Source organism: Pipistrellus kuhlii, unplaced genomic scaffold, assembly GCF_014108245.1.
Source record: "Pipistrellus kuhlii isolate mPipKuh1 unplaced genomic scaffold, mPipKuh1.p scaffold_m20_p_8, whole genome shotgun sequence".
Classification (NCBI taxonomy): Eukaryota; Metazoa; Chordata; class Mammalia; order Chiroptera; family Vespertilionidae; genus Pipistrellus; species Pipistrellus kuhlii.
Window position 1 is genome coordinate 45,152,164 of NW_023425584.1, and position 26,349 is coordinate 45,178,512.

General features: G+C 35.1%; 1 protein-coding gene across 4 annotated transcripts in view; it reads right to left on the reverse strand.

Moving 5' to 3' along the window:
* Positions 1 to 26,349, reverse strand: part of INPP4B (inositol polyphosphate-4-phosphatase type II B) — a 560,042-nt gene that overhangs the window by 115,533 nt on the left and 418,160 nt on the right. For all 4 annotated transcript variants that reach the window (XM_045576851.1, XM_045576850.1, XM_036423483.2 and 1 more), the window contains 3 exons: positions 24,837 to 24,984; positions 7,183 to 7,313; positions 6,716 to 6,820 (listed from right to left, as the gene is read on the reverse strand). In XM_045576851.1, coding sequence (XP_045432807.1) covers positions 6,716 to 6,820; positions 7,183 to 7,313; positions 24,837 to 24,984 — 384 coding nt within the window. The remainder of the gene's footprint in view (positions 1 to 6,715; positions 6,821 to 7,182; positions 7,314 to 24,836; positions 24,985 to 26,349) is intronic.

Here is a 26,349-nt window from a genome sequence, read left to right on the forward strand (position 1 = left end):
CCAGATATAAATTTTGTAAGTGCATCTGTTCTATTTCCTGGAAAGGAATCACAGCTTTCTTAAAAGGCCATGAGCTCACCCTACTAAATAATCCTATTCCTAATGGCCTTTAGGAACATCTGTGAATGTCAGCCAGCTATTAAACTTAACTTGTTCTAAGGCTTTCAACCTGCCCTACCTCCCTGGTTTCCTGTGACAAGTATAGGCAACACATTCCTTTAAATATTCCAGACTAAAATTCTCAAGTTCTCAAGACCAGTTGCTTTCTTTCCCTCATCATTTTATCTGATCAGTTTCAACAACTCTGCTCCCCAAATTTTATTCTCTCTTATCACTGTGAACCATCTTTATTTTAATTCTAACCTTCCTCAGCTCATGTCAGGATTATTACGGTCTCTTCAGTCTTAGCCTCCCTGCATCCACAGTGCAGATTGCTTCTCCTGTGTTGGTGGCCATTCAGACACTCTGCCCAAAGCACAGGCTTTAATGCTTTTTCAAAGATTAGGAGAATATTCAAATGTGTGCATGTTGTAGATGCTCAATAATTGCCAATAAACAAATATTTTGAGGATGAATTGTTTGTCTAATTTGTCTTTAGATTATATAGGGAATTACTATTCTTAATTGAAGAATAAAAAGTATAAGTACACTATCCAGAAAAAAAAATTGAAATCTGGAATATACTTATCTCTAGGGGAAGAAGATAACCACATATCCCTCCCTGAAACACACTCAATAAAAGAACAAGGAGAGCTTATGATTATCTACATGGAAGAGATGGAATTTAGACCCTTCATGCACACAAATCAACTCAAAAGAATTAAAGACTTCAACATGAGAACTAAAATCATAACACTTCTAGAAAAAACTTAGGGACATTTCATAATATTGGTCTATAAAATTATTTCACTAAAAACACAGATAACAAAAACAAAAATAAACAAGAGGGATTACATCTAACTAAAAAGCTTCTTTTGGCCCTGACCAAGCGGCTCAGTTGGTTGGAGTGTCATCTAGTACACCAAAAGGTTGAGTGTTTAAATCTCAGTCAAGGCACATATCTAGGTTAAGGGATTGATCATCAGTATAGGCATGTATGGGAGGCAACAGATCAATGTTTCTCTCTCACATCGATATTTCTCTCTCTGTCTCTCTCTCTGTCTCTCTCTCTGTCTCTCTCTCTGTCTCTGTCTCTCTCTCTCTCTTTCTCTCTGTAGTAAAAAAAAAATATATCTTTGGGGGAGGGTTAAAAAAAATTCAATAATGTAAAAAAGCAAAATAGAAAACAGGAGAACAAGAGAAAACATTTGCAAACCATATATCTCATGAGGAGTTAATCTCCAAAATATGTAAGGTACTTCTATAACTCAAACAAGGCTCTAGGAAGTCTTAATATTTTGCAAGTGTTATTTGATAACTATCAGTTATCACTGTATTGAAACAATTATCTATTTTGCCTCCTTCATCCTTGAATTTCACTTGCCATTAATTATACTACAAAAATCGTAGGCAGATGTAAGTACACCATGGGATTTACTTTCTGGTCTCAGTTTAGTTAATGAAGAATGATATACACTTAAAGTACCATGTTCATTCTTGGCCAGAGCAGATGCACTCCTTTGAATTTAGTTAGAATTAAATTCAATTGATGAATTTCCTTTAAGGAAGAACAGATATTAAAAAAAAGGCAATAAAAATAAAATTCTAAAATAATCTGATCAGTAATATTTTTATCATTTAAAAAATTTACCTATTTTATCCTGCTCCTTAAATTAGTTAATTTTGTGACATAAATAGCCCTTAAGTGTGTATAATAAAATCTTTCTGATTTTTTTGTATTAAGAGACAACTATAAAAATGTAGGTGAACCTTTTATTTTACAGAAAATTTAAGCAAAAAGAGTTGAAAGTCCTTTTTCCTTTCTTATAAAATATAATGTGTATTTCTACCACTGATATTTTTATACCTCAAAAAATGTCATTGGTTTTGTGAAAATTGTATAGTATACATTATAATAGGAAAGTGAAATTCAAGTTGCATTTCATCAAGCTAAAGATACTAGGTTGATTTGAAATTTAATAAATAGGGCTGCTTCATAGTCTTTTTAAAGCCATTTAATAATAGAAATGAGATAATAAGTCTATTTTCCCCATAAGGTTTCTTTAAAATTCCTACAACTATAAAAATAGTGCTAATAAAAAATGTAGACATGCTGATCTCATTTCAAGGAACAATTTAAGCATAATCCCTGACTTCAAAAATGGCCCACGAATGACTTTGACATGATTCACAAGACCAAGGGATTTTTGAGGAAAATCTGTTTCAAAGTAGTCCAAGAAATTTGGCATCATCATGAAACATATCTAAAGGTAATTATGCTTCATTGATGAGGTGATACATGCAAATTCTTGAAATGCAGAAATCAGGAACAGCTCCTCTTAGTTGTTCCAGCCTTCAGTGTAGAGATTGGAAGTCTAAGAAGCGAAGAGGTCAACTGATTAATCCATAGTTACACAGAAATGTGGGTGACATTGTACCTAATTCCAACTACAGCTTTATGATATCATATAGTATATGTTCTTTCATTTACTATTTTTCTCTTTCCTCTTTCTTTCTTCCACTGTTCCTTTTCTCCCATCCTCCCTTTTCTTTCTTTCTCTTTTTCTTTCTATCTTTCTTTCCTACTCCCCCCACCTCTCTTTCTCTTTGCTAGATACTATAATAAGATCTATACATATAAAAGGCTCATATGCTAAGTGTCTGACCTTTCAGTAGACTGTTTGATCAGTTGCTATAACATGCACTGACCACCAAGGAGCAGATGCTCTGACTGGTAGGCTAGCTTGCTGCTGGGGTCCAGCCTATTGGGACTGGGTGAGATGAGCTGGACATGCCCTGGAGCCCTTGGGCTGTCCCTCCCTGGCTGGCTGGGCCTCATTGGTCCCATTGGGGACTGGGTGAGATGCTCAGGACACTCCCTGGAACCAACTTCCTGTGGTCCCTCCTTGGCCTCTAAAAATTTCTTCTAATTAATTTCCTTTCAATGTACACAAATTGGTGCACTGAGCCTCTAGTATTATACACACACACACACACACACACATTATGTACAGTAACTTAAACATATAATATTACAATATCACAAGAATATGGATGTTATACTATTCACAACTGATTTTTTAATAAAATAAAATTTACTGAGATATATCAGAGTGGAAAATGGTATTCTTAATTTCAGGGTAGTTTTTTGTTATTATTGTCACTATTCTGTAAGATCTCTATTGTGGTGAGTACTCTACTGCATTTAATTTCAATAATGAGTAAAGATGAAAATTTAACTTAATGGGTCTGGGGGCATCAGAAGTTAAATGGAGGTTATTTCACTTGTCAGTATGAGACATGACATCATTAGTTCTGCTCAGTTACTTGTTTCAAGAGCTAGACATTAGCCTCAGATTTGGTAAATCTGCCTGCTATTGTTTGTAAAGCTGCCTCTCCAAATATAGCAGGCATATTAATCAAAGGTGAATGGATGTAATTTACTAATGGTAAAAAGGAAAATGAATGTAGTCTACATTCAGTAACTCACCAGTGAAATACCAAGGCTTGGCCAATCTTACTTGCATCATTACCTTACAAAATGTTGTCTGTAATTCAGCTAAACACTTAAATCAGTAACCATGAATCTTAAATAAATTAAACTGCAATTCAAAATCTGCTAAATACATGTTATATAAGTAAATAGGAGATTTGATTGACTACCATCTACAACTTTTAATTTTTATTTTGCAAGTAAGTAAAGCAAAGCTCAGAGTGGTTATTAACTTGATTACAGTCAAAGAAATTATAAGTCCCTAAAAATTCAGTCATTTTCAATTTCTACTGTAACATATATTCAATAGTTGTTACAGTCTAGTCTATAACATCTAGTCTATAAAGCACCTATTTTATTTGAAATCCATAATATCTAGTCTATAAAGCACCTATTTTATTTGAAATCCAACTTCAAATAACTTTTAAACTTAGAAAAATAAATATTTTAAAACAAATATTGAATGTTATACATATTTTATACATGCAATATACATACTAATATAATATAATACATTATGCAATAGATTTCAGTACATTCACCTTAATTCTTGGCTGTAGGAAAACTTGTTCTTTCCTAAGTTTTCTCCTTAAATACTTTAAAGGAAGGAACCAGTCTTTCTGAAAACTATTATGTCAAAAATTCTCTAGTTTATAAGTTATACCTTAGTTCTAACATCAAAATCTTGCTTTTTTTTCCACTGTTTGATTTTATTATCACATATAAAAAGTTCCTCCATATATCTTCTTATGGGTAAATTATCTTAGAAACCAACTTTATTTGGAAATAGGGTCTCTACAGATTAATCAAGTTGAAATCAGGTTCTTAGGATGAGCCCTCATCTAATATAACTGGTGTCCTTGAAAGGGAATTTGGACACAGAGAAGAACATAGAGGAGAACACCATGTGAAGATGGAGGATCAGTGTGATACTTTGGCAAATCAAAGGAAACCAAAGATTGCCAGGGGGAAAAAAGGATTTAGGATGAGGCAAGAAAGGATTCCCCTACAGTAGTGGTCAGCAAACTCATTAGTCAACAGAGCCAAATATCAACAGTACAATGATTGAAATTTCTTTTGAGAGACAAATTTTTAAAGTTAAACTTCTTCTAATGCCACTTCTTCAAAACAGACTTTCCCAGGTCATGGTATTTTGTGGAAAAGTCACACTCAAAGGGCCAAATCACCGCATGTCGCTAGAGAGCCCCAGTTTGCCAATCATGGACCTACAAGTTCCAGAGGGAGCTTGGCTCTGCGGACACCTTGATTTTAGACTCCTGGCTTCAAGATAGTGAGACAATAAAATTCTGTTGTTTAAGCCAACCAGTTTATGGTGCTTTGCTATGGCAGATCTAGGACACTGGTACATTTCCCAAACCAAACTATGTAGAAGAAATTTTATTTGCTTTTCTAAATTTCTTTCATTTAGTTTCTAGTTTCTTCATGTTAAATTGGAGAAGCAGAAACTAAAGGCATTGCATTCACCTAGCCCACTCTAGTCTATTTTTCAAATAGTATCTTGGCAAAAGACAGCATAATGTAAATAGTTCTATCATTTTCAATAAATAAAGATGATGTACAAGGCCACTTAGATAATAATTTCTCTTTGTTTGGCGGAAGTATTTTAAGGATCATCACCAAATATTTTAATGTATATTTAAATACAAGCTTGTATCGACTTGGCCATGACAAACTACCTGGTTTGGTGATACTTCTATCATCCACCCATGGCTACATCCCAGGTCATCTTTCTCTCTCATTTCATCATCCTATCCGTCATCAAATACTTGCATGTGATGACGTTTCCAAAATGCCTCTGCCTCTCTAAATCATCTTCCCTCTGCATCTGGCTACCTCCTTAGATATTATTGTCTCTTTACTAATCACTTTAAAAGACATGATAGAGCTGATAAACCCATTTTGTTCCAGTGATGACAAAGGCCACATATATCATGGAAACTCTTATCGTTCATTCTAGGTGTTTTACATACTCTAATTCACTTCATTTGGAAGAGAACAACACAGGTTAGAAAGAATAAATAACCAACTTAATAAAAACTGGTGAAGCTGCAATTCTATTCCATTCCTCTCCAAAAAATATAAACTTTTTACTGTATCATAAAGGCCTATTTTACTGTATCATAAAGGCCTATTCATATCAGCCATTAGGAAAAAAAATCACGTTGATTGTCAGATAGCATTTAAGTACTCTAGTTTCTTTATTACTTGTTGATACTCTGGTTTTGATGATTTTAAAACCATTATAAGTTACGTTCAAATTGCTGACAGACACTCAGTAATCAAAAATTCCTACCTGCCTTGGGCCAATCCATATAATTTTTATTTCAGTTCTTTCATTTGCCAAATTCTTGGTTAAAAGGACAGTCACTACCAAGACAAACAATTTGAGTCCAACTTGTGGCTTTGGTTTCTCAAGGTCAGTAAATGATGAACAAGGCTTGTCTTGCCTTTTTCTTTTTTTCCAATCCAAACAGTAGCATGATTGGTAGCTATTAGGAGTCATTGACACTACTTAAAGAAGCTAAATTTCATTTTGCATATTCACCTGCAACTCCGTTTAGGTGCTACATTGACAAAGTAGTACTCAGAAGCATAGGAACAACAAAAATAATAGTTCCTTTTGATAGATCCTCCCTTCCTCCAACTGGTGGGCAGAGTATAACCTAACCTGCGGCCTGGAAATATCTGAGTACCTAACCAGGCACATTATATGGATTATGCATTGAACCACCTGCCAGATACCCTAACCCCTTGTTCCTATATGACCATATATTAAGCCACCAATCAGTACGTGCCGAGTACACTAAGCCCCCATTCCTTCCCATTCCTCCCCTTAAACAGGTGTGCTCACCTCTGCATGTGTTACTGTTCTTCCCAAGTGAGACAGCCCCACAGGTCTCTTTCCCCTAATAAAGCCTGTAATTCTGGTTTTTGGCTCCCAACTTATTTTCTCGCCTTTTATACTATTCAGGGTTATTATCAGTTTCAACTGTTTCATCTCTACTTCATATAAATGCTTAAATTGTAAAGTCTGCCAATAGTGGACATTTTTAAAGAAACACAAGTTGCCTATTTTGAAAATAATACTATACTATACACTACCTTTCAGGTGAGGGCTGTGTACGTGCATCCTCTGCAGGTGTAGATTTATTGGAACAAATTCTAATGTTTTCTCTCCTTTGCTGCTGCTTGATTTGAAAGAGGACCCTAGGTGGAAAGAAACATAATTATTACTAGTAAATAAATAATGAGGACATGTGTGTGTACATTTGCTGAAAAATAAATTTGACATAAAGAACTGTTACAAAAACTTTAGAAAGAAAATACAACCATATAATTTGCTTTTCTTCTCAGATATTTAAATTTTTTTAAACTCTCAATTACCTTTAGAATAATACCATGAGGTGAAATAGTGCATTTTTTCTTTGTTATTTTTCATGCCAATATGGAATTATAAGATGCTTTAAAAAATATTGGCTCTTCTATAACCATAATAATGTTTATTATTGTTTTCATATAACATATATGAAATGCAGCACAGGTTCAATATGTAGTTATTGCTTTCACACCTGTTTCCTTGCTGAGTTCTGTCAGAATATCTTGGTACATATTGACCATTTGATCACAGTGAGTGAGGACATTTTTCCGTAGATTGTCCCAATGAGGAGAGAGTTCACCAAGTTCTTTTAGCTCCTGGTTCCTGTTAAGAATGGGAAAGAGGACAACATTTTTATGTAAGTCCATATACATAAACTGCTTAATTAGGGTTGTTAAACCAATAAAAAATTGATTTGCCATTCTTTTGGGGAAAGCTCTATGTGCTTTTTAGGGGGGAAATAATCATTTTAACACAAAGAAAGACATGAATAATTTAGGTCACACAAACATTAAACATATCAAAGAGAAAAAAGTACAGGTTAAATTCACTGATAAAAATTTCACAAAGCCTGGCCGGTTGAGTGTCGACCTATGAACCAGAAAATCATGGTTCAGTTCCCTATTAGGACAAATGATCCGGTTGTGGGCTCAATCCCCAGTGCTGGGGGCGGGGGTGAGGGGGATTACAAGAGGCAGCCGATCAATGATTGATTCTCTTTTATCACTGATGTTTCTATCTCCCTCTCCCTTCCTCTCTGAAATCAATAAAAATAGATATTTAAAATTTTCTTCCCAAAGATGGCAAAGACTAGCTAATATACATAGAGACCATTCAGTTGAAAAAACCTCAACAGAAAAATGCTAAGTTCTAGGCTTTGACCATCCAAAATGAAATCAAATGAGAAGGACAATCAGACTATGCCTGAAGGAAGCATAAGATATTCAGGTAATCTAATTTATATAAAATATGTATATAATTTTTAAAGCCAATAAATAGAATGATCAGGTATGATTTTATTGGTCTCAGTTTCTCCCATGAGGCCAATTTAAGTAAATGTTGCATAAGTTTTGCCCCTTCTTTATCAAAAGGAAAAGCTAATCATGCCTTTAGGTTTTAATTATTAACTTTTATCTAATTCTCTACCCTTTATCCAAGTTAATTTAAATAATCAGAATGCCTTTTCAAATTATAATGATATATGGTTTTAATATGCTGCTTGGTTAAATCTCTTATTCATTTCTGTAACCTTTTACCAACAACATTTTCATGAGGCTAATTTAACCAGCAATAATGAACCTTCTTTGCTATTTTGTCTGTGAAACATGCTAAATACCAAGCTAATAAATTCAGAAGAAGAATCTTTAACATCCTGTTAAATGCAAGAGTAATGGATGGTGTGGAAAGATGTGACTTGGTTCCAAATGTTTGTTGCTGTCTTTGTTCTGTTTCAGTGGGGATGCGGTGTAGTTTTGCTATACACTGTATCTTTCATTTGAGGTCTTTATAATTTTTTGAACAATCATCTCATTCTCAACCGATCCACAGTTTAGCTGTCATCACACAATATTTGTGGGAGAAGGAGTAATTAATCAATAGACAGTGAGAGTAAAGGAAGTTCATGACCAAAGATGAGGTCTGAGGGAAGGCTGAAGAATAGGGGAGTCAAGTTCTCTGCGTATAAGCAAGTCCCAGAGTATTTAAATTCAAGACAAGCAACAACCACCACCAATGCAAACAAATAATCCCCCAAACTGGAGATATCCAAGTTTAGAAAAACCTGGACAATTAGGTCAAATCAAAGGATGATAGCTAGTATAATATATCAATTTAATTTGTAAGATTTACGTTGTACTTCCAATATACACTTATGATAGAAATATCAATTACATATTTCTGCTTAATAATAGATGTTTAATACTAGTAGGTTTAAAATTTATGTTGCCTCTGAATCATTATCAGAAGCAATAATTAAAAGGAGGTGATTAGGGAGATAGAGAGGGAGATAGCAAAGATCCTTACTATGGCGTGGAATCTGAAGATGGTATACACCTCCTTGCCTAAGAAAAGCCTGGAAAAGTGTAGTCAGAAAAGTTTAGTGATCTGTGGGGAATGACTTAAACTATGCTGGGATTAGTCCATAAGGTTTCATTTAAATTTTACTACACTCTTCCACTATGTCAAAATTTATACACAGAAATACAATACATAGAGAAATCTGGCATTCACAGCTTTTTTGTTCTAAGAAATGGCATTGCAAAAGTACACATTCTGAAAGAGACATATAACCAACATAAGGTACCTTTGCATTAAAAACAGTCAAATATAAGGGAACTACAGAATAAAGATGTCATAAACAGAGTGGAGTAATGAACAAGTTGTAAAATAAAGTGAGGCAGAGAAAGAAAGTAGTGTAAGTTTAAAAAATTTTAAATAAATTATTAGGTTAATACATTAATATAAATAAAAATAGAAGATAATTAGGTGTACCAAAATAGAAAACTTCAATATTTCACAGGTAAAGATTCAGTCTGTGGGATATTAACTCCTTTGCACTCGGTTGTGTAATCTATCTCTTTGGGTAGCCACTGGGGAAGCAATATCCCGGTGAAGACAGAACTTTCCGGTTCTGGTCTGATATGACACAGGTGCCAGAGCCACTCTGGATCTTTCCATGTAGATGCCATCGGAGGCATGCTAATGCCTGGTTATAATCTTCAGGGAGGCTAATACAGATGGTGGAGTTAGGAAATCAAGTGACAATGAAACAATATATGGGGATCTCCATTGAATAAGTGATAAAAAATGAAGACACACTAGAGTTGAGCCAGTATAGGAAAGCACATAAACTGGGCACCACCTTGCACAACTCTAATGCACTTGCATCATTTTCTGGTATCAAGGGAGCACATAACACAACTTTCCTTATATATCCCAATTAAGAGAAGTTCAAGTACAATTCTTCAAAGTCATACTAGTTGCTATTCCCAAAATTTAAGGAGAGGCAATAACCAAGCTACAATATCTAAAACTCTAGCTGATTCTTGGGGCATAATTAATAATATTAATCATCAATCTTCTCTACCATTCATTCCAGATTTTTTTCATATTTTACTAGCACTTCAGCTGGTCTGAGTTTCTGCCTTGTGAGGTATGGGGTTAGACCCTTAGTTGTCTTGCTCATATAGAATCCTGGTTGCTGCAATTGCCCACTCATATCTGAACTTTCCAGACATTTTTTCCCTCAGGCTGTGAAACAGCAGCCTTCTTTCCTTATGATGATAAGAATAGTATCTCTTACTGTCTTTGCTGGACCATTGTAATGAAGAATGTGTGGTAACCAGATCACTTGTGAAATCAATCATAACTTCTATCATAGTTAAGAGGAATTATGAATTGGTCCCCTGACAGAACCACAAAAACCCATAGCCCAAGAACCAGAATTCTAACTGGAAAAGTCCAAGGTTGTAGAAAAGGCACACTTTTTATCTAGATGGTTTGTTTTGTCTTGCCTTGTTTAAATATTTCAAAATACATGCTTTTCTTCGTCAGTAAAATAGCAAGTTATTGGATGTCACTAAGATCCTCTGAACTTTCCATAAAATGAAACACACTAATACATACATACATATATATATATATATATATATATATATATATATATAGTGTGTTTCTATATATATATATAGTTTTAAACACATACAATGGAAGAACATAAAGGAAAAGTTAAATTTAAAAAACAACCCTATGAAGAATGAAGATAAATAATTGAACACAAAATGAGTCATAGGGGAACTGAAAAATAAATATCCAAAGCTGCTGTAAAGTTTTTTTTATATATAATGAATAAAACACGGCAAGAATATTAAATAGATAAATTGTTTAAAACTTTATTTTTTATACCCCTGGGAGCGTTGTGGCAGAGGGTCAAAGGGAGATGTTGAACAAAAGGGAAGCCAAGTAAGTGGACAGGCATCAGACCTGTTTCCTCACTCAACCACCCACTAGAACAATTGGCTGCACATGAATCTCTTTTATTTACATGGGAATTTTGTGTACAGTTTGTTTGAAGGGGGGAAGGTGTCTCTGCTGATAAAAAAAATAAATTATAAAATTAAAATATAAAAAAATAAAAGTGAGTTCAGCCTCTAGTTAAAGCTCCTTTTTAAAACAACATTTGAAAGCCTATACAAGGAGGGAATTTCAACCTGGGGAAAACGTGCTTTGAGCCTTCAAAGACTTGTCTCACTCGTCTTTTCGTCCTACCACAGTGCTGTTTGACTGAGGTTTGTTGATTGAGCAAATGAAAGGTTTGCTTACAGGTTGTTATTCTTAGTTTTTCCTGAATTTGACAAAATATAAAGTAGGTTGCTGATTTCTCCCCTAGTTGAAATGGAGAGATCTGAAAAATAAACGAAGTACTACTGAGTCCGCTAACCTTGTATGATCTAGATCTCTAACCTTGGATTGGCCAAGTCTTCCTTAGGAATGCACAAAGATTAGAAATTACATCTTCATATAGAATTTCTTGTTATGATGGTTGATATTATGTGTCAACTTGACTGGATCACAAGGTGTCCAGATATTGGGTCAAATGTTGTTGTAGTTGTCTAGGAGGGAGTTTCCAGATCAGATTAACATTTGAATTGTTAGGCTGAGTAAAGCAGATGGACCTTCTTACTTTGGCTGGGCCTCATCCAATCTCCTGAAAGCCTGAATAGAGCAAAAAAGGGCTGACCCTCCTGGGGTAATAGAGAATTCTTCCTGCCATACTGACTTTGAACTTGGATACTGTGTTGTTGGTTTTTTCAGTTTTTGGACATGAATTGAAACTTTGGCTTTTCCTGGGTCTCAAGCCTCCTGGTCTTTGAACTAGGAATAAGTATGGCCTCTCTTGAGACCCCATCTTGCCAACTTACCTTGAAGATCTTTGAACTTGTCAAGCTATCATACTTTACATACACACACACACACACACACACACACACACACACACACACACATTTTATCGTTTTGTTTCTGTGGAGAACCTTTACCAATATACTAACTATGCAGGGATTCTATCACAAAGATTTCTCTCTGCTTGGTGCAAAAGAAGTTAGAAGGTAGGTTGAGATAAAAACATCTGGAAGATAGTTTGGGCTCTTTCATAGCTTTTTATCCCTCCCACAACATTTTACAAAAATTCTGTTAACTTCTTCAGACAAAAAAATGAGTATAAAGATGCTTAGCTTTTTAAGAGAATTACACAAGAAATCTATCTCGTTCTGAGGTCAAAGCTTCACATGTGAGCCCCTTATTTTATTAGAAGTCTGAGTCTAAAATGATAAACTTTAAAAACTTGGGCATATAAATTCAAAATTATGAAAAGTAGTTGCTTTAATAAAGTGTCTGGAAATGATAATTAATTCATTTATAAGAATTTTAAGACCAAATAAAAATTTATATGCCAAAGGATATGACCCAGTAAAAAAGATGTTAAAATGTCACTTGAAATTATTACCTAGGTAAATAGAAATATTTCCCCCAATAAACTGTACAATACCATTTTTAGAATAAAAACAGAACCTTTCATAGCTATCAGAGTTTAAAACTGCAAGTGGGTAGAGATGGATGGAAAGTTTAATGATCAACTGCTTTCATTCATTATGCAAAATTAGACCTTAACTCAAACCTGAAAGAATTAATAAAGAATGTACCCATTAAGAAAAATAATTAAATACTAAAATTTCCAATGAAGAATAGACTACATAAATGACCAGTGGTGACTTCAATTTCATATACCATAAAACCAAACAAAGTTCAACTCGATGTCAGGTTTCACAGTATTTTCAACCCACAATTCAAAATGTGCTTTAACCCACACAGGAATAAAAACTGCATATACAAATCACTGCCTCCCTTCCTCCCTCTCTCCCTCCCTCTTCCCCTCTCTCCCTCCCTCCCTCTCTTCCTCCCTCTCTCCCTCTCTCCTTCCCTTCCTTCCTTCCTTCCTTCCTTCCTTCCTTCCTTCCTTCCTTCCTTCCTTCCTTCCTTTCTTCCTTCCTTCCTTCCTTCTTTTCTTTTTAAAGCCTTTTTGTAAATGACAATGTTGTTAATGTTGCAATCCATAAGCCACTATTTCACTGAAAATAGACTAGAATGGTCATTCACTGATTTTCACTTGACATTAAAATAAGTGGATGTTGTACTATGCAAGTGGATTTGTAGACTCAAGAAGGTTTTGATTTATAAGCAATGACTAAGAACTGGAGCACAATAGCTACAGAATTCAGTTGAAATCACAGAATCAGTATTTGGTAATAAGCTAAATTCTGTTATTTAATTTTAGGTAACTGCATTAAAAAATTAGGATTAAAAAGTATGTCTTATTCCATCTTAAGAGTCTATTTGTTGTCCCTTATAAAGGTGATTGGGTATTTACCTATAAATAAATTCTTTTTTATCCTTTGTAGTTTGTTTTAAAGTTATCAAACATGGATAGTGTGTGTGTGTGTGTGTGTGTGTGTGTGTGTGTGTGTGTTTGTCTGTCTATATATTTATTTTTTAATCTTATAAAGCTCAAAGTTCCACTTATGTTTAAAATGGTGGCACATCAATGAAGTTACTCATAATTCCACATATATTAATATGTGCCTTTTTGTTGTGGGCAGCCATGAAAATTACCCACTGCACAGGAAGGCCGGTTAAGGAAGGAAGAGTGCTAGAATACTCATTCTCTTTTCATTATTACTGCTCAGGCTTTTAGAAATTGCAAGCATTTCTGGGCAGTTTCCCTTCCTATTCTCACCCTTGGGTATGGAGTGCAGATGGACCCACTTAAGTTTCTTAAGTAGATGGAATTCAGGAGGCCCCACAAACACTTAGTGGTAAGGCCTTTTGGTGGACACCATAAGCCTTTTCAGGTACAGAATTTATCTCTTTTTTATTTTCAAAAAAAATCCTCTGAGATAACTGTTCCAGAGCTGGACGAATAAAAGTTAAAAATTAGGTTGCCCTAGGCACATTTCAAGTGCTCAATACCCTCACAGCTATCATATTACACAGTGCAGTTTAGAACATTTCCATCATGGAAAGTTTCATTGAACGGCATTGCTTTCGAGTTTAGACAAATGAGAAGGATGTAACTAAGAAGTGAAGTGACCCGTTTAACGCTATTTTGCTACAAAGTGGCAGTATCAAGACTTGTTCTCAGGGCTTGTGATAGCAAATCTTATTCTATTTTCCATTTTAATTCCTGATGAGTATGGTTTCTTCTAAGATAGTAACCCTTTCTTAGGAGGACAATTCTGGAATCTTCCACCCGAGGGACTCATCTGAATGTAACTTCCACTCAGGTCAATAAAGAGCTGGTTCAAATATTTGGCTCAGGTGCGCATTATAGTCTTGGCTACCATAACTGTTAGAACACATGTGTCAAACACAAGGCCCGCGGGCCAAATCTGTCCCGCCAGGCCTTGCAATGTGGCCCGCACCGCGCTGTCATCACTGCACTCCGCTTCGTTTCCATCACAATGACAGTTTATGACTGTTCAGTAAACCATTCGGCCCGAGATTTAGGCTGGATTTTAGATTTTAGCCCCTTCTCTGATTGAGTTCGACACCCCTATGTTAGAAGATCAAACACAGAAAAAAAGTCTTATTTATTTTCTATTCATTTAACAACAACATCGACAAGTTCTTTTTTTTTTTTTTCCCCCGGTGGCCCAGAAGGCTCTAACTAATCAGAAGCCTTTCATTCCAAAACATTTGTCCCAGCTACAAGCATCAGCTTTGTGGGAGAAGATACACCTAGTCTGCTTTTCTGCCCACTTGGAGTTTGTGGCACTGTATATTGAACATACTTATGAGGTGTGCTCGGTTAGAAAGCTAAAGGAGAGTGAAATGAATTACAGACCCTTTTGTATGAAACACTATAAACTGTCAGCTAAGATGAAGAACAACAATAACAGTTTTGAGATATATATATATATATATATGTATATATATATATATATATGTATATATATATATAAAAATTGATTTTTTAAAGAGAGGAAGAGAGAGGGATAGTTAGAAACATCAATGAGAGAGAACCATGAATCAGCTGCCTTTTGCGCCCCCCCTACTGGGGATGTGCCCGCAACCAAGATACATGCCCTTGACCAGAATGGAAACTGGGACCTTTCAGTCTGCAGGCCGACCTAATACTCTATCCACTGAGCCAAACTGATTTAGGCAGTTTTGATATATTGAGTGTCTGCTGTGTACATGATTCTTTACAAAAATGGTATAAAAGGCCTATGTATTTATGCACCATGGATTTTCATCAACAGTTCACAATAACCATGTGCATTTATTTTTAAACTCCTCTTTACAATAGAGAAAATTGAAAATTAAAATGGTCAGCCATGTCACATAGCTATGAAGTGGAGTTGGGGTGCTAAGTTCCAAACACATAGCTGCACTTACAGACAGACAGACACACACACACACACACACACACACACACACACACCAAGACTAAAACTCCATAGTTGTTAAGTGTTAGAGTCTTCTGATTGCTCATTTAATTACTATAGTAGTCCTGTAGGACAAATAATGTTATTACATAAGAAGTAAAAAAAAATCTAGAAGTGGAGAGATTATATAATGAAATATATATATATATATATATATATATATATATATATATATTATCAGTATATATCAAATGGCAGATGTAGGTTTTGAACTCAGATCAATGATGATTCTAACCCTGTGCTTTCACCATTACAAGACACTTTCCCCTACTCATTTCATTTGAAATAAAGAATCTTGGTGCCGGGACCAGTTTGGCTCAATGGATAGAGCGTCGGCTTGGGGGCTGAAGGGTCCCGGGTTCGATTCCGGTCAAGGGCATGTACCTTGGTTGCGGGCATATCCCCAGTAGGGGGTGTGCAAGAGGCAGCTGATCGATGATTCTCATCGATGTTTCTAACTCTCTATCTCTCTCCCTTCCTCTCTGTACAAAATCAATAATAAAATATATTAAAAAAAAAAAAGTATGTGTCAAAAAAAAAAAAAAAGAATCTTGGCACCATAGACAAAAATGTTTCTGCATGAGTTTTGCCTTTTATATTTCTGTGGGGATATTGCAATAGCCAAACAGCAAAACCAAACACACATTACTGTTGCCAGCTTGGATGCTAAGTGCTCTACAGGACCTCTCATTAAATGATCCCAAGAATCCATAACAACGAACCTAATGGCACACAACATCTGCCTTCAATACTAGGAGTTGGGAGGGCAAAAACACTTTCCATGATAAATAACATACCATACAGTATTCCAACTGAGCATAAACATTCTGTTCATGGAAAAGATGAACAGAAGAAATAATACTAATCAGGTGTGAATGAACAGTGGAGTCCCAATGAGATATTTTTATGCATCCTTTTTGGATCTATAGGACTTGAGATTTTTCTCAAAGAGAACAAAGAAAGGAACACAAAGAGAAACAAATTGGAAAAGATGCAAAACTATAAAACACCCATGAGCCCTGGCTAGTGAGGGTAAGTGGTTAGAGTGTTCGCCATGCACTGGAGGGTCTCTCTCACATATCTCTCTTGATTATGCTCATCTTCTAACATTGATTTCATTCTCCTTTAGTTCTCAGACTATCCAAGTGCCAGACAAAATAAATAAAAAATACTCTCATCAAGAAACATCACAAATTTCTGATTATTGGAGATAAAGAAAGTTTCTTTAATTGCTGTAAATTATCAAGTATCAGAATGGTAAAAAAAAAAATCAAAGAAGTAGAAGCTAATGAAAATGAAAACATAAAATTCTATAAAATACATATTAAACATATATTTATTCATTAAACACATCAAAATACAAATCATAAATAACTCAAAGATTCTTCTCAGCTGAGGATAAATATTCTAATTATAACCAAAATAATTTTCATATAACATTGGCAGATGGGTTAAATCTATGGGGCACTGAATTTAAAATGTCATAATGAAAATGTTTTTATTAATCCTATTACACATGAGATAAATATAGAAATATACAAAAATACTTTTAGATTTTTATAAAGATTTTGCCTAAGAGACTAAAATGGTCTAGGTCAGTATTAGGTGAAAACATTTATTCTCAGCCCATTTTCATGTATTTTCTAGTCAGGGAAAGTAGAAGAATCTTTTTAGGTTCAATAAAAGACTAATTCCACAAACATCATTATCTGGGATGAGGATAGAGGTGGGAAGGCTGACAGCTCGAGCATCCATTTTCAATATGGGCAAAACCATGCTCACTAAAAGGAATGAAACATGAACTGTTTCCAAAAAAATGTCAAATAAAAAAGCAACTGTATGTAAAAAAAAAGAAAAAGAAAAAGAAAAAAAAAAGAAAAAGATTTTCAGTGTGCCTTTATTTCTTCCAAGTATGCACATGCAAATGCTGGTAGACATTGTAAAAGGCATAGGTTTCAGCCATGCCAAGATGCACAGTGCAGAAGATGAGGCGAGAAGTAGATAGGCAGGAGGTCCTGCTTGCCTCATAGTCCATAGGAAGGGGAAATTTTGTCTAGTGATAGATACATTTTGAAGAAAAGAACATAAATTATATTTTAGAATGACAAGCCATGTTGTATGGACAGGCTGGCCCACTATGTTGCAAAATACTACTGTATATACTTTTGTATAGTGAGAATTTTTTTGAAATAGAATTTAATTTGGTATATTCTAGTTGTAGTTTATAATTCCTAATATATACTTTTATCATTGTTTAAAAAGGCACTTACATAGTGTTGTCAGTTTGAAATAATATGAACCCTTTTTTAATGATGGTCACAGAATGCTTTAATGTAAAGTTTAAAGTCAGACAATTAAATATCTTCTGCACTTCTCTATAACTAGATATAGTGCTTAGAAAACCAAGTTAATGGCATAAGTAAACATATAGAACATGTCTCTGAAACCTGTATTTCTATATAGCAACTAGGTTTTCAATCTAGGATTTTTAAAATATCTTATTGACTGACTTTTCTTTGATAATAATACACTAATTCAAGAAATAGATGGATGTATAAATATGTAGACTCATCAGAATTCTAAAATATAACTGAAAATACAAAATATAGAAATATTCACAGCGAATCTTCAAAATCTACATTTTATAAAATATAAAACATAGTATTCACCAAAAAAGCGTTCGCCTTCATTAAAATAAAATATTTATCTCCATGAATTTAATATATGTTCAACACAAATCTCCATGAATTTAATATATGTTCAACACAAATATCTAGATAACAAAATATCTAAGACATAGCATGGACATTTTCTCAAAGAAGTAGTAATAAGACTTTTAAAGTTTATTAGTATATATCCCAAACTCTATCATATTTTCCCATTTAAATATTTTGCTTCAGATTTTTTATATTTAATTTACAAGATTGTTTTTCTAGATGATACACACAATTATTTGTATGCTTTATATAAAATCAAGGAAAGTATTCAAGTTAATTGTTATAAAATATTATTAATCTTTCTGCTAAACTTATAACACTATCATGACAGAAAGTTTCTCTTTTTCTCCATCTCTGAGATCATGAAGAGAATATATATAAGAAAGAAATAAAGAAGGAAAAAGGAGAAAAATACATGATATACCTCAAACTAATATTTTTCTGGGGAGTATTATGGGTCATGAGGATCATTTTTTCCTGAAATACTTCATTTAAAAAAAGACAAAAAACTTTGTTCCATTATATAATAGGTTTTCAAATATCATTTTCTAGTGTAGAAATGAAAACCTTTTAGATAAAGCCAATCACTGTACGGTGACCAGAGCCTCCCATATAGACATGTGCGTGTGCACACCATGTTTTAATACTACATTCATAGCTGTTACAGAGCGACAGTTCTATGGGTACAATCATTTTACCTAGTAACTATCATATTTCAATGTAGATTGAGCACAGAAAAACTTTGAAGTAATACAAAAGCTGAAGAAAATACTCAAAATAAAATATGTGGCAACACTAAAACAAGCAGTAAAAAATTTTATAGGTGGTGGGTTGGCAAAACTTATGTAACCTGTCTGCAAGCAACCCAAGTTGAAGGACTGTAAAGCTTAAAGTATTATGCCGACACCGGTTTGGCTCAGTGGATAGAGCGTCGGCCTGCGGACTGAAGGTCCCGGGTTCGATTCCAGTCAAGGGCATGTACCTTGGTTGCAGGCACATCCCCAGTAGGGGGTGTGCAAGAGGCAGCTGATCGATGATTCTCTCTCACCGATGTTTCTAACTCTCTATCCCTCTCTCTTCCTCTCTGTGAAAAATCAATAAAATATATATATATATATTTTTAAAAAGCTTAAAGCATTATAAACACAGGCAAACACACACACACAGACACACACACACACAGACACACACACACACACACACACACACGTGCACGCATCCCTTCTCTGTATTTCGGATCTCTCAGCTGTCTTCATCACTCTCCTTTTCCTTCCATTATAATAATGCCATAATAAACCAGTTGCCATGTCCCCCTGCCCCAACTTTCAAGTGTGCTTGATCAAGACCTGGTCTGCTTTTTAAAGTCAAATCCCTGATGTATCATGGTTGTAGAGCAATTCAGTAAACTTTTCAGAAGCAAGGCCTTATACTGAGTATTTTGCAAGCAAAATACTCCCTTCTAAACACGTAAGTACAGTTTTTCAAGGCTTTCTCCAGAAAGTTCCTTCTGGAAATCTGCATTTTATAACATTTTCAATTAGGTTGTGTGACTGTAACCTGAGCCACGGATTCCAAGGAAGTTAGGCCATTGGCAGGAAAGTCATTAGTGGACCATTGTGTTATCACAGGTCAGAACTCATGGTGGTTAGGATCAGAGAAGATGAATTTTTAAATGTAAAAAATAATAAATGTGTTTGCGAGAAAGTGTAGGGATGGGAAGTGGGTTGAGGCAAGCATAATCATTTTAGGGATCTGAACAGACTAGGGTTAAAAGAAGCTGAGAAAAGAACTTCAGAGCAAAGCTCTGTCCAGACTGGAAGTTCCACCCAACCAAGAAAAATATTGCAAAGTCCTTTTGCAAGGCAATGTCCCAGGCTCACATTCTTAATTTAATTGATTATAGTATGTCACATCATGTTAATTTTACATTTATTTGTCTATTATATTCACTTGTATTCATTATAAATATAATTTTTAAATTACTTTTTCAGTTGGATGGCATATAGCTTCAAGCAGATTTTCAAGCAAGTTTTGTGGGTGACCTTCTCTGAGCTCCTGCGTATTTAAGTATGACATTTCTGTTGCCTTCATTCATAAAAAATTCATCACCTGACCCTATATAATAAAGCGGGGTCACAGACTTTTGCTCTCAAATATCAGTGGGTGTTATTCCATGGGCTTCCACAGAGAAGTGTAAGATTATTCTGATGTTAGATTGTAAAAGAGAAAAAAACAAAACTGCATAAGTTTTCATTGTTTTGCTTTGTTTTTCAAGCTTTCGCACTAATTGTTCTTTCCAAAGACCACTTAAAATTATTTGGTAGTTTACTGCTTTGTGCCCTGAATATCTAACACTTTTCTCACCATTTAAACATTTTTTCACCTTTTCTAGCATTTGAGAGAAGCATACCATGTTTGCCTTCCACATTACTGAGATGATTTCTCAGTGTCAGATCTTCTCTGCGGGCTCTGTGGATTTAATTTGGCTGCTGCAATTTAAAATTTCATCATTCCCTACATTATCCTTTCCCTCTCAGCATGCTCCCTAAAGGGTGATGGTTCGTTTTTTATGGCTTTCTCATCCTGTTCATAACAACCACACCTTCTTATAGCATACTCTACTGAGATGACTAGTCAATTTCCCCCTTTTTTTTTCTTCTGTATTTCCCTTTTGAGTGCAGCATGATTTTTTTCTCCTTTTCTTTATAAAAATTACAAGATTCATTATTAAAAATTTTAAGCTCATTCTAACAATGGGAGATTTACACAGCAAAAAAGTTGTGGAGAAACCAAAATGTTTATGGAATAGGCTTGTCATCACCATGCCTTGAGAATCTTTAGAATCTATCAGGTGTTTATAGTTTGTTTAGTTTCATAGGATTGAAACGGGATTTTCTTTTTTGAGCAAGTTCCAGTGTACACTGGCACTCCCTAGTTCTGCCCCTTGAAGGAACTTTATAATTTGGAAGCATTGTTCCTCTGTCTCCACCAAAACTGCTCACTATCCCCTTTTATGTGCTCGCAATTTTTGTTTTTGCTACAAATGCATAGCAAGAAAGAGATACGGAGAAAGGCAAGAGAACAGAATGGATAGATGACACTTTGGTGTGTTAAAAGTAATAATTATAGAGGCTATGCATACACAAATTCTTTGACTTAGTGGCTGCTTTCTCCTTATTTTCTATTTATCATACCCCCCCCCCTGGAATTTATTATCAGTGACTGGACAGACAGAGAGATATGAATGGGGGTGGGGTGCAGGGAGGAGTTAGGGAGAGCACTGGGGAGGCCTCAGAACCAGTAGAAGGTCAGCTGCTCAGCCTTTATGGGGTTTCCAAACTGATGACAAAAGACAGATTGGGGCAGCAGTAGGGGTCTGGCTTTTGGCTTTCTTTCTCACTAGCTTGCTGTAATTTTAGGTGAAATGGTATTAGTGGTCCATCAATTATGTTCTATATAGTATTGTGTTAATCATAGATTCCAGTGTTTTGTGAAAACTCATTATTTTTCATTCATGTCTTTATAGATATCTTAGTGGGAATTTAGGACTGGCTAAGTTAGATGCAGTTTCAAGTCCATTTTATAGGGTAAGGCTTAGCCCTGCCTTCTTTAACTCTGAGAGTCTTGTTACAGATGAGTAGTTCCTGTGTGGTTCTCAGCAGAAATAACGGTGCTGGGTTCTGCCTGACACCTCTAACTCATCTTGTCTATGGTGAGTCCTTCCTCATTCTACAACCCCTGTGAGGAACAATTATTCTCTCCATCCTCTATCAAATGTGACCTTTACATGAGTCTAGTTGGAGCGGCTCTTAGTGTTCAACAGTCTGATTCTTTTATGACTTCGAAGATCCAAACTCGTTCTTCTTTAATGCATAATCTTGATTATTCTTCCTGTAATTTGCTTTGCATACCACCAACCAATCTTAGTACTATCTCTAGAAGAGTAAAATTAAATAATTTGGCTTATATCAATTCATTCTTGCAACTTGCTCCTATAAATAGTTTGCTTAACTTCTGTACATCTTACAGCTTCTCTTGGCCTCAGTCAATAGCTGTTGCTTGATTTCTGTGGCTGACTACCTTCACTTTGCTACTCTCAAAAATCACCTTCTTATCCCTCATTCGATCTTTATTTCCCTAGATCCAAAAAGTTTTCTTATAATCCAGGTTCCTGTCTGACTTTCCCTAAGATTCAGATTCTGTTTTCTTTTTCTTTTCTACTCACTTGTGCAGCCATTCCTACCTACCCTTGTAAATACAATTATGTATCACTTAATGACAAGGATGCATTCTGAGAAATGTGTCAATAGGTGATTTGGCCATTGTGTGAACATTATACAGTGCACTTACACAAACCTATATGGAATAGTTGCTACACACCTAAGTTATGCGGTCTAGCCCATTGTTCCTAGGCTACAAACCTGTATAGCATGTTATTGTTCAAAACAACCGCAAGATTAAATCAAGCGCCCTAACTGATTTGGCTCAGTGGCTAGAGCATTGGCCTGAAGACTGAAGGGTACCAGGTTCGATTCCAGTCAAGGGCATGTACCTTGGTTGCGGGCATATCCCCAGTGGGGGGTGTGCAGGAGGCAGCTGATCGATGTTTCTCTCTCATCGATGTTTCTAACTCTCTATCCCTCTCCCTTCCTCTCTGTAAAAAATCAATAAAATACATATATTAAAAAAGATTAAATCAAGCACAAGAGAATATGATGCAACCAAGAAACACAGAAAAGCAATATATGAGATTGCTTTCAGTATAACATGGCATATTGTTTTACAGAATTTTAAAAAATAAGTAGAAAGAGTAGACTCTCAAACAATAAAAGTATTTGTATTAATAATAGAGGAATATGCAAATTGTCCAGGACTCCATCACAGTAATGACCAAACAGCAGGAACACCAGGTTGCATGGAGCTACAAGGCCAGCAGGTGTGTTAGTGAGAGATGACCAATTGATTGAACAGCAAGCTGTATGGGATGACCAGGTTAGCAGGGGAGCAGTTGGGGTTGACCAGGCTGAATGGGGAGACAGTGGGGGTAACCATACTGGCAGGGAGGCAGTTGGGGGTGACCAGGCCTGCAGGAAGGGGGGAAGTTGGGGGTGACCAGGTCAGCACGGGGGAAGTTATGGGCGATCAGGCCAGCAGGCAAAAATGGTTATAGGTGACCAGGACAGCGGGGTTGGGGGGGGGGGGATATGAGACAGTTAGGAGCAATAAGACAGGTAGGCAGGTGAGCAGTTAGGAGCCATCGGTTCTGGATTGTGAGAGGGATGTCTGACTGCTGGTTTGGGACATCCCCTGAGGGATCCCAGATTGGAGAGGGTACAGGCTGAGATGAGGGGAGCCCCATGCACAAAAATTTTTCACTGGGCTTCTAGTGGTATAATAAATACATAAATCAGTAGCCTTGTAATTTATTACATTATCAAGTCTTATGGACTGCAATGTTGTACTTTCCTATGACTGGCAAAGCAGTGTGCTTGTTTATATCAGTGTCATCACAAACACACAAGTAATGCCTTGTGTGGTACGATGTTCTGACTGCTGTGACATCACTAAGCAGGCAATAGGAATTTTTCAGCTCCATTATAATCTTATGGGTCCATAGTTGTATATGCAGCCTATCATTGACTGAAATGTTATGAGGCTCATAATGATACTGTCAACATTGTCAGGTTTAACCAGCCTTGTCATAGTGTGCTCACTGGTTTATGCCAGTCAATATGGCATCCCTGGAAACTGTAGAGTCTACCAATACTCTTAAGTAACTTGATGTACTGTGTGCAATATGCATAAATCCAAATTTTGAACATTTCACAATCTGCTGTGTATTTCAGCAATAAAAAATGTTAACTATTAAAAATATTTGCTAATTTTCTGAGATTTGGTGCCTTAGCAGTGTTTAGTATAATACATTATTCAGCATTTTTAAAGTCACTAGAGGCATATAAGGTAGGAAACAGATTAGTCATGGCTCAGAGAAATTCTCATCAATTACCCATTCTCACATCCTTTTGTTTCATTACAGCAATGGATTTAATTTTGTTGTACAACAAGACTGTCCATTCACATAGCATACTTTATCAATCATCTTGAGTTTTTAACCAACAAATATCTGAGAGTCTTGTTATAGATGAGTAGTTTAAAGAAAATCAAGAAGGAAGTTTTTACAGAAGAGTAACCAAAAATAGATGAGATAAAGACACAGGGATTATTAGCAAGGTCAAAGCTCGGGTTATTGGCTGGATTTCAAGCTATTTAATAGAAATATAATGCACACCACAAAGGAGAGTCACATATGTTATTAAAATTTTTCTAGTAGTCATATACAAAAAATAAAATACAGCAAGTGAAATTAATAATATTTTTATTTAATCCCAATTATGAAAGCAGTCTTTGTTTGTTTGGGTACTAGAAACTCAAAATTTGCTGTGTATTTTACATTTATATAAGATTTCACTTGGACTAGTTACGTTTAAGGGATTAATAGTCACACAAGGCTTATGCCTGCCACACTGAACTGGTCTAGAATTTCATGTTATCATGATCCTTTAAGAAAAACTATTTTATAGAAAAAATGATTATTAATGCAAGAGACAATCGTAATTATTTTCTCTTACCTACACAAATCTTCTTTTATGTGAAGAGAGATCAATTCCTTAGGAATATGAAAAGAAAGTATGCTCTCTGACATCTGCTCCCGGATTCGCATCCACTTATTGTCAGATGTGGGAAATCTATATAATTTACACACCGGGTTCTTTAACACTGAGTAGAAGAAAGAAACAAAGGCTTGAGGGTTAAATTATAAAGATATGCACACTATATGAAGATGAATTAACAAATCATTAATCAAAGTATTTTCTAATTATTTATTCAATCTGAATTTGTTTTTAAATAAATCATAATCCATTAGTGTTTTTGAATTTCTAATAATTTTGTTCTTTCATCCATCTTATTTTTTCAGTAGCTTCTTGAACATATAGTCTTTATCAAATTAAAAAATAACACATCAAATGCTAATTCATAAATATGACAACTGTGATCTCCAATTTACCACTTATTACTTTATTTTTCTTCTAAAGATTTCCTTAACACATATGTATTTATAGATATAGATGAAAATACACGTATTTATACATAATACACACTTTGAAAAAATATATTTCTGAATTTCTTCTGATCACTCTTAGTCAACTTTACCTATTTATATAGTACCATGGTCAGCAAACTGCGGCTTGCAAGCCACAGACAGCTCTTTGGCCCCTTGAGTGTGGCTCTTCCACAAAATACCATGACCTAAGCGAGTCTATTTTGAAGAAATGGCGTTAGAAGAAGTTTAAGTTTTAAAAAATTGCCTCTCAAAAGAAATATCAATCATTGTACTGTTGATATTTGGCTCTGTTGACTAATGAGTTTGCCAACCACTGAAGTAGATGACAAGTATATTATAATATAGTATTCAGCATAGTAAGTTTTATAGTAAGTTCCCCCCCCCGCCCCCGGTGGGGTGTTAAATGACCCTATTCCTAAAAACTATTGATTTCTTAAATGTCAGAAAATTTATTCCATGGTTTATGATCTATTAAAATTCAAATATCATACCTAGTTTGGTGCCAATTAGTCAATAACACACTTTCCTGGAATTGTATATTATCAGGATCAAGACAGGGAGATTATGAACAAACTGTATATTCAAAGTAGTGGGCAGTGATTAGGGGAGAAGTAACAAGATCATGCCATCAATGGCTTTAAAGATTTAAAGAAAAGGTGTAGGACCAAATATAAAAATAATAATTGATCAAACATAATAATAGTTGCCAGCACTTCACCCACATTCCTAAGCCATGCATTTCAGGGTAGAATTTTATTTCTCTTCCCTCTGGCAACCACCACACTGCTGTTTGGCCAATACTTATTCCTTGTATTTTTTTTTTTTTCATAATAGTCATGCTAATAAGTGTGAGGTGATATCTTTTTGTGATTTTGATTTATATTTACCTGATGTTTAGTGATATTTAGAATGTTTCTATCCACCTGTTGGCATGATTTATTTATAAAACTATTTTCAGATAATCTACCCAGTTTTTAATTAGATTGTTTGTTTCTTTTGCTATTGATTTGTATGAGTTC